Source organism: Myotis brandtii, unplaced genomic scaffold (genome assembly GCF_000412655.1).
Source record: "Myotis brandtii unplaced genomic scaffold, ASM41265v1 scaffold317, whole genome shotgun sequence".
In the NCBI taxonomy this organism is placed as follows: Eukaryota; Metazoa; Chordata; class Mammalia; order Chiroptera; family Vespertilionidae; genus Myotis; species Myotis brandtii.
The window spans coordinates 857,734-867,037 of NW_005362155.1; the positions used below are offsets into that span (position 1 = coordinate 857,734).

At 62.3% G+C, this 9,304-nt stretch overlaps 1 protein-coding gene across 1 annotated transcript in view; it reads right to left on the reverse strand.

Moving 5' to 3' along the window:
- Nucleotides 1–2,597: 2,597 nt before the first annotated feature.
- KIAA0556 (KIAA0556 ortholog) overlaps nt 2,598–9,304 on the reverse strand; it is a 213,244-nt gene continuing 206,537 nt past the window's right edge. The window contains exons 25-30 of the mRNA XM_014542952.1: nt 8,896–9,006; nt 7,174–7,313; nt 5,860–5,961; nt 5,218–5,378; nt 5,044–5,132; nt 2,598–4,457 (exon numbers count right to left, since the gene is read on the reverse strand). Of these exons, the coding sequence (XP_014398438.1) occupies nt 4,402–4,457; nt 5,044–5,132; nt 5,218–5,378; nt 5,860–5,961; nt 7,174–7,313; nt 8,896–9,006 (659 nt within the window). The 3' untranslated portion in view covers nt 2,598–4,401. The remainder of the gene's footprint in view (nt 4,458–5,043; nt 5,133–5,217; nt 5,379–5,859; nt 5,962–7,173; nt 7,314–8,895; nt 9,007–9,304) is intronic.

Here is a 9,304-nt window from a genome sequence, read left to right on the forward strand (position 1 = left end):
CATTGCCCCTTCGCCCTGGCTGTGGCGAGAGCAAACCGCAGGGCTGCTCCCGTGGACGGACGGCCTGGGTCTGAGGACAAGCAGCCGCGGGAGCATCAGTCGGAGGAAAACCAATCCTCGCGTGGGATATCCTGCGTGGACAGACAGGAAAGCACAAGCCGACCTCTGCCCTCCCCCACGCCCCGCCCCTGCTACCCTGGCAGGTGCCTCCCGGGCCACATTTCATCCTGGACTGACACTGTCCGAGCCTGGCCTTGGGGGAGGCTGGCGGCCAGAGGCCTGGCCAGGACGGGGGGTGGCGAAAAAGGGAGGGCGCCTCCGAATGAGGCCCCGTTCAGCACGATGTGCACTTTCAGTGACGCCGCCCACAGAGCACCCACCCGGGAAGGGCTCAGTGTTTGGTGGCTTCATTCGTTGTGTTGTTATGATCACAAATATGGCTCCATAGGCGGTCCCTTCCGCAGGGGCTGGGAGCCTGGGAGTGGTGTCATCAATGCCACACGTGTCTGGCCATGCAGACAGCCCCAGGCTCACGGGGACACGTGGCCCATTGGGCACAGGCCCCACCTGCCTCCTCCAGACCCCACCTGGGCCTGTGGCCTGACTCGATGCCGGGCTTGGGTCCCAGGGCCCGGGAGAGCCCTCTGCATGCCCGGGGCCTGACTCCCAGGGGCACAGTCCTACCTACTCTGGGCCCCACAGTGTCACTTCACCCCCTCCTGCTCCTCCATTCATCACCTGCCTCGGTCTCAGGGGTGCAGGCTCAGGTGCATGTGGGCTGTGAAGGCAGGGCCAGCGAGGGAAGCAGGCCAGTGTGAGAAGTCGGGGCTGGTGGGGACTGCAGTGGTCTGGGCTCAGGGATGTGGGACTCGAGCTGCCAGACCCTCCAGTTTCTCCAGAGACCTCGGCGGGGTGTGTGTGTGTGACGGGGGGGGGGGGGGGGGGTGGACCGCACAGACCAGCCCGGCCTGCGAAGGCGGAGCCACCAGACTGTGGCCTGCCCTTCTTCAGAGGCTGGATGGGGCGCAGCCTCAGAAAGGGACCATCCTGGCCCCAGGAGGGATGGAGGTGAGGCCTGGGGAGGGGTGTGGGCAGCTGCCATCTGTCGGGCTGCAGAAACGGCTTGGCAGGCTCTGCTCCTCTGAGCTCGGGGAGCCAGTGCAGAAACCGTCTGGAGCTGGACAGACAGACAGAAGCAGGCCCTTCACACTGCTGGACAGAGAAAGCAGGCCCCCAAGGGGACAGAGCCTGGGAGAGGGTCCTCTGGGAACCCACACCTGCTCTTCCTTGACCTCTTGTCCGCTGTGGCTGGTTCATCCCCAGGAATCCACGCTGGGCTCGCTGGCACCCAGGCCCGGCGGCTGCAGCTTTGGGCTAATTTACACGGTGCTTATGGCTGGGGCGGGATGCAGGTGCGGAGGGGGAGCTCGGCCTCCCACCAGGGCGAAGGTGGGCCTGCCACCTCGAGCACGTGCAGGTCACCCACTGACCCCGCCTCTCGGGGCTGGGGGGCAGGGCGAGGGTCCAGGAGTGATCTTCCTCCTCTCACCCCCTGGAGAGCCGAGGAGGGTGAGCCCCAGGCGGGCGCTGCGGCCTCCGGGGCCGGGGACGAGGGCAGGTGGGAGCTGGGTGGCGGGTGCTGCACGGGACTTGCCACCAGTTTGTGGGGCACTCGGTGTTGGTTTGCTGGGTTAAGTTAAGCCGACATTTAAAAGTCAGATTTCACACTAAAAAGAAATAAAACACCCGAGTTTCTGGCTTCTCTCAAAAACCTCGAAGGCCCGGCGTTGCTGGGCCATTCGTGTGCGCTGCCCTGCGGACCAGGCCTCCCAGCCAGCTCTGCTCCCTGACGGCCCGGCCAAGGCACTGCTGCGAGACTTACTGTGGCTGAGAAGTGGGCGCCTCACTCGCCTCCCTCCCCACAGGGAGGGTCTCCCACATACACAGCCCCGGAGGGAGGAGGGGGGCTCTCCCACGCCAGGTCTGGGCAGAGCAGGCCCCGCTATCGCCCTAGGAGCTCAGAGGGCCAAAGGGCAGGAGCGGCTGCAGAGCCCCTGCCATCGTCTGTCCATGGGGTGGGACGGACAGAGGGACTCCCCTCACCCTGGCACTGGGAGCGAGGTGGGCTTCCTGAGGGCCTCTTACCCTCGCCAGGCAATTGCTGGCACCCATGCCGCAGTGCAGACGCCCACCCTCACCGGAGCCTTCTTCCCACTCAAGCGCTGCGCTATCCAATGCCAAGAGCTGCCACAGGCAGGGGAGTGGGGCCCCAAGTGAGAGGCCGAGAATCAGCTCTGGTGTGGGCTCCCAGCACCCGCGCTGAGGGTGACTCCACGCCAGAGGCCAGGCTCCACCGCCAAAGGCCAGGCTTCACCGCCGCCTCGCTCTCCCCTGGCTGTCTCGGGATTTGGGCCGGGACTAGTTGCCTCAAGGCTGTGCCTCTGCACTTCAGGTTCGTCTATAAAAGGAGGGCCCGGCAGTGCCCGCCAGGGTGCTGCTCCATGAGGTAGACGGTTAGAGCCAGCACGGAATACTGCTCCACACGCATGGGCTCCTATCACCACACACGCATGGGCTTTCCTCACCCAGCGCCAGGCCCAGGACCCCCGCTCGCAGGCGGGGAAAGGACGCTCAGAGGGACATGCCCGCGCCACGGGCCAGCCTTCCGTGGACTCTGGCTCAGCTCCTGGAGGCAGCATGGGCCACCTCCGACCCCAAGCCCAGCGTGCCAACGTGTTCTTAATAACATCTCTTATTGATTTTGCAAGAGAAAAAAATAGAAATTTATTTTAGAGCTAATGCCTGTCACAGCGGTTCTTTCCTCCGAAATTGCATGGTGCACACAATTACTATAAACATCAGCTGAGACCCAGGGCGAGTGCCGGGTCTGGGCAATGTTCCCGGGAATCTGACCTGTGCCCGTGCCTCGGGCGCGGACGGACGGCGGCTCCCTGGAAAGGCCTGGCACGTCTCGGGCACTGAGAGCTGGACTGATCAGCCCCAGCGGCGTCAGCTCTCCTGGGAGCCCGGTCCCAGAGGCGCGCCACGTCTGGGAGGAGAGCAGAGAGGTGGGGGCTTGGAAGCTACAGAAATGATGGATTCTCTTGGGGAGAAACAAGTCCTTATCTTCACATGGACCCCGCGCTCCGAATGAAAAGCGCATTTGCACAGCTGCCCAAGGAGGCCTCGAAGCTCGGAAAGTATCTGCAGGCTCTCGGTTGCATAGGAACGCACTCGCAGTACAGTAACGCGGGCCGGGCCTGGCGCCAGGAAAACAACGGATTAATATTGGGAACGAGAAATTACCCACCACTGGGAAAGCAATTAGGTCCCTGATCCGAGCTCGTTACATAGATGGAAATAGATGTGCTCCGGGCTCCGCTCGGCGGGGTGCAAGGCACGTCTCCAACTTGCTGGGAAGCCGCTGGAAGAGGGAGGAGCGTGGGGGCCTGGGCAGCGAGACCCCCACTCCTGGCTCTGGGGCGGGCCACGGACCAAAGAACCAGCGAGAGAAGCCTGCAGACTCCAGCCGGGTAGGGAGCAGTGAGGCCTCTCTGGAGCTCACGGGGAAGGTGAGCCTCTGGGGCTGCGGGTGGGGCCGGCCCTGGTCCTCCACTCCCTGCCTTCCAGCCAGAGGCTTCTGGATGGGCCCCCGCTGCCCGCTGGGTCTGCAGCTGCCCACCTGCCGGTCCTATCTGGGCAGGACGAGGGCCGGGCATGCCATGTGGGCCCGGCTCGGCACAGTGGGCCCACTCCCTTCCTTTCCTCAGCGACATGTGCCTTTGGCCAGCCCCTTCCAGCTCGCCCAGGGGGCAGCCTGCAGAAGCAGGTCCTCTGAGGGATCTGTCCTCTCCCGCGGGCCCTGGCAGGATGAGTGAGGGTGGCAGCAGTCCTGGCTGAACATGAGGGTCCAGGGAAGAGTCCACCCTCCCAGGCAGCTCTGCCAGCCCCCAGATGAGGCAGGGATGTGCCTGGGGAGGGGCTGCTGGTGAAGCCCCCGGGCACACCTCTGGAGCGCTGGTATCTGAGGCCTGGGCCCTGTGCTGTGCTCAGCCTGGCTCCAGGCTGGATGGAGGCCTCGCCAGCCCACCTCCCTGTCCCGGCCCAGCCAGACCTGGCTCAGGGAACCAGGACGGGGCTGAGTGGATGCTGCCTGTTTTGCTGGATCTTATGGGAGAGCGGAAGGCCCTGGCCCTGCAGCAGCCCTGCCTCCTCCGCGTGTCGCCCGTCTTTTCCAGGCCCTCTCCCCTCGAGTCCCTTCTCCTCAGCGGCTCCCTCCGCGCCGCAGCTCTCTTCCAGCGCTGGGGTCTGGGCTGCACTGAGGACCAAGGGGGACATGGTGCTGAGCAGGGCCAGTGAGGGAGCCCACGCGTGCTGAGGACCAGCGCTCCCTCCTTCCGGTCAGCACCGCCGCCGTCTTGCTGTCTCCTCGCTCAGGCAGGTTTTGGGGCGTAAGGCTGTGGAGGGAGAGCACCGGGGGGTCAGGGTACCCAGCTCCCCCCGAGGGCTGCCCCACGCGCTCAGGCTGAAATCTGAACTGCCTGCGTTTCCACCCAGGGCCCGTGGAGACGTGGGCCCTCCTGAGCTCCCAGCAGCCTCAAGCCGGCACTCCTGCACACTGACCCCCACTGGACAGGCTGGCCACCCCTCCAGCCTCCGCCCTGCTGTTCCCTCTTCCTGGCCAGCCCTGCATCTTTCAGGGTGCGGCTCAAACACCACCTCCTCTGAGAAGCCTTTGCCCCGTGTATCCCCATGGGCTCGCCATGGCCCAGGGAGACCCCTTCGAGAATGCGCTTCTGCCCTTCACGGCCTTGCCCTCTGCACGCGAGGCCTGGGTCCGGGAAGCAGTGCCAGCCACGAGGGGCCTGCAGGAGGAAGGCGCATGGGGCTCAGCCCCACCTCCTCAGCCCCTCCAGCCCCCAGCCAGGCTGCTGGGTGGGGAAGGGGGTCTGAGGGCCGGCAGGCGCCAGAGGGTGTGAGGCCAGCAACTCGTCTCTATTCAGCCCAGACTCCCGAGGGGCTCAGGCAGAGGACCGAGCGGACCTGGGTCGACGATGCTCTGCTTCTTCTTGGCGTTGGTTACGATCTGGTTCTCGTTCATCATCTGGACGTCCTGGTCCTCCACGTGGCCGCTGCAGAGGGAAGACGGAGACGGTCAGGCCAGCCGTCCTGCCCTGTTCTCGGCAGGGCTGGCGGGGCTGCGGGCGGCTCGCCCACCTGATGGCGGTGTGTTTCTCCTGGTGGTGGATGTCCATGTCCTGGGTGAAGAGGATGGTGTGGTAGGGCACCGTGGGCTCGCACGTGGGCAGGATGCCCCCCACCAGGTGGCCCACCATGGCCAGGATCCCGTTGTACACAAGCAAGTCGTCCACCAGGAGCTGAACAGAACAGAGGAGGGGCTGGCGGCACGGCTGGCAGGGCCCCTCCCACGTGTGACTGGGCGAAGTGCGTGTCTGCACAGACCTGCCTGCTGTGCCGTGGGGAAGGCACAGCCGCCAGCCGCCTGCTGCCGAGGAGCTGAGGCTCAGGGGCTGAGCGCCTTAGCACGAGGCCGCGCTGGGCAGCCCCAGGCCCACTTTCCCCAACCCAGGCCCCCGGCACCGAGAGCTCCCTAGGTCAGTTCGACTGGGGAAGAGGAGAGGAGAGAAAAGCCATTCCCTGTGTTCAGGGTGAGGATTCCAGCCCCTGGGAGGGGGTTTCGGTCACGGTTGGCTGGGAAGCCTCCCTGCACGGAGGACCTGGCATGGTGTCTAAGGCTGCACCAGAGAGGAGCCAACTGAACCGCATCCCACGATAGCTGCCGGCGGCCTAATCACCAGCGAGCACAATTCTCTCAAAACCCCGCCAGTAAGCACTCACGCCAAACTCCTTCACCCCTCGATGGGGAGTCTTCGCGTAATTCCACAGTTTGATCATCGACACGGTGGTAGGCAGATCGAAAATCACATAGACCCGGTTCACCTGTCAGGGAGGAGAGCCATTAACAGGCTTGTTTGCAAGCAGAGGCTCTGGGCTGGGTGGGGGCGCCTGGGCTGCTCGGCCACGGCGCACGGGTTCCCACGGCCTTTCATCTCCTCGAAGCCCATCGAGAGTCAGGTCACGTGTGGCTGCGTTTGCAACAAAACGCTGAGCTGGCTCGTGGAGGCCTGCTTTCCTGGGCTGGCGTGGCCCCCAGTTAAATACCGCAGAGAACTGGGCACCCTTCCCTTGCCCGCAGGTCAGGCCAGAAACAGTCTGGGGCAACGAGGCCAAGGCACAGGCCTCGACCCGAGTGAGGAGCACTGCCCGGCAATCAGCACGGCCCCGACTGTTCGTCCTTCCCCGATAGTGAATGAAAAGCGCAGCGGACAGGCCCTGAGGCACTGCTGGGTGGTTTTCAGTACCAGCGTCTTTGAGTCTCTGTGGCGAGTGGGGAGGGGGCGGCTCAGATCAGCGGCAGAATCAGCTAGTAAAGTGGCGCCCAATCGCCTCCCCTCCTCCCTTCCCAACAGACTCTCAAATACCAGGGGCTCCTTGGAAGAGAGAATGAAGCAACGCGCACCCAGCAGGCCACAGGCTGCAGGCTGGTTTGGCCCTGTGCTCAGCCTGTGGCCATCCTCAGAGTGGAGGTGAAAGACGCGGGCGCGTGCACTGGTCACGCTCAAACTGGCAGCAGGCTGGGCTGCGTGGGGCCACGATCTTGTGGCCGGGTTTAAGGGTGATGATCTCTGCACTCCCCTTTGCAATGTGGGGCTGGGGCTAGGGCGCTGGCCTCCACTCAAGGGAAGCCGATGGACCCTTGGGGGAAGGACCTTTGGAAAACCTCCCTCCCAGAACTGAGAGAAAAATGTACCCCCTTATCTTCCTGCCCAACTCCAGGGAGTGGAAAGGGGGACGTGTCAGGAGTCACAGGGACACGCAGACGCTGCTACACATCACTGCCCCGGCATCGGGCCCTGCGGCTGAGGCTGGCGGGTGCTAAACCCACCTGTCCCATCTCCTGGCTGCTCTCCTCCCTCCCTCCCACCACCATCCAGGCCCCCGTGGGCAAAGCCCACCCCAGTCTCTCCGTCAGGCATTGGAGCAAAAAGGTCAGGAGGCTGGGGATGAATGTGGCCTGGAAGGAAGACGTGTCCCTGAGCCCAGGGACAGGAAGCCTCCATCCACCCAGGGCTGAGAGCCTCCAGAACCTACCAGGCCAGGCAGGATGGGGGCCAGCCACATGTGCCGGCCGTCACTGGTGTCATTCACTTGGTCGATGAGCTTGTCAGGGGTCCGCACGTCCCCACACACGCCCTCCAGGGAGTTCACGCTGTCGGGGAAGGCAGCGATGTCTGAGGAGGCCTCTAAGCTGCCATAACGTGAAGAAATGTACTTGGACCTGCACCACCCGCACGGCCGCCAGCCTCCATCACACTGTGGGCTTGGGGACTGGCCTGGCAGGCAGAGCAGGACAGGTTCTGGGGAGATGCGAGCCTGAGGCTGAGGGGAGCGGGGCGGAATGAGGATGGGATGCCCAGTTTCACCAACTGCTAGAGGAAGGAACAAGCTACGTGGCTGCCACTCTGGAGAGTGGAGGGCAAACTCTGCAAAGGGTTTGTCTTGCAGGGCGACGGGCCACGGCTGTGCCTGTGCGGACCATGCAAGGCTGGAAGGACTGGAGGGGGCCTGGCTCGGCGGCAGCCGCTCCCTGACGGGCATCAACTTGGGGCCGGAGAACCTGATTCCAGCTCTGGCTCTGCCCTTCTGACCCAAGGCCTTGGGCAAGTCACGACGTCTCTGGGCTGGTTCCTCATCTATAAAATGGGTATAACCTTCTCCAAGTCCCAGAACTGATGCGAGGATCTCAGAGACACGGGATGTGAGCTCTCCCAGTAAAACCATGGAACCTAATGATCAAAACCAGCAAGAATCACTTATCTCAGGTGAGGAGGATGGTGACACCAGGGAAGGAGAAAAGGATGCCACTGGAACCCAGGGGCCCCAGAGATGCAAGGCAGGCTCTGGGGTTTGACCTGCCCTGGCAGGCCCCTAACTGGGGGGGTGTTGGGATCACGGGTCAAAAGCCCAGAGGGGTCAGGCGGGTTCCATCAGAGAGACATGGCAACTCAGTATCAAGTGCATGGTCTCTGGAATCAGACTCCCAGCTCCACCACGCACTGGCTGTGTGACCCTGGGCAAGTTACCCCACCTCTCTGTGTCTCAGTTCCTCATCTGTAAAATGGGAACAACACTCACTTCACAAGATTGTTGTGAGGGCAAATGAGGTACCAAGCGGCAAGCCCTGGCACAGTGCCTGGCACAGAGGAGCCCTCAGTAAATGCTAACATTGGGTTTGGGGGCCTGGTAGATAACAAATAAGGACCGAGGGCTGAGATCAACCAGAAGGACGTGCCTGGGGAACGGTAGCAGATATTCATGTCCTGTGGCCTGGCACTGCCAATTTCTCAAGGATAGCTAAAGATCGGGATTTTCATATGAAAACTAATTTTTTAAAAATACTAATGTAAAACAGTGAAAAACTCATTGGGTAAATCCTTGTGTGGCATTCCATGATCACAGGGTTCCAGGGTCAATACATTCAGGACACACTGAGTTGAGCTCCCAACAGGCCTTGTCAGCGCCTTTAGAACTGAGGGGCCTGCAGCTGGGGGCCCCGCCCCATTCCCGCCACCGACCCTGTGCTGTGGAACTCCTGCTGGGGGCCTGGTCAGGCATGGCTGGAGCTGCTCGCTGCTCTGCCCACCCCCACGGGTCAGCACCTGACTGTAGGCCGAGCCCACAGGCACATTTATTCCCAGGTCCGGTTCCTGCAGCGACATTTCCCTCCACAGTCAAGGCTCCTGCTCCTTCCGCCCTCCACGCCCTCCACACTCCCTGCAGTTGGGCGGAGCCCTGCCTTCCCAGAAAGGATACTGTTTTCCGACAGAGGGATCTTCTCTCCCCGCTCATCGTACAGCTCGAGGCCGGTGAGGCCGATGTAATAGGGGTCACCCCAACTGGTCAGGAGCTGAAACTGAAAAATGACTGGGGCACGCTATTAAGGAAAAACAGGCTTGATTTCGCGAGATCAAAGGAAAACAATGACAAAGATAACATAGGGATATCATGTTTTGGTTTATACAGATGAACAAGAGCAAAAAAATGATTTTTTCTCTCACTGAAACTGAATCCTGGCAAACTGTATGTGTATCAGATTTTTTCATCTGAACTGTGTGTGTGTGTGTGTGTGTCAGTGTGTGAGTGTGTGTGTGTGTGAGTGTGTGAGTGTGTGTGTGTGTGTGTGAGTGTGTGTGTGTGAGTGTGTGAGTGTGAGTGTGTGAGT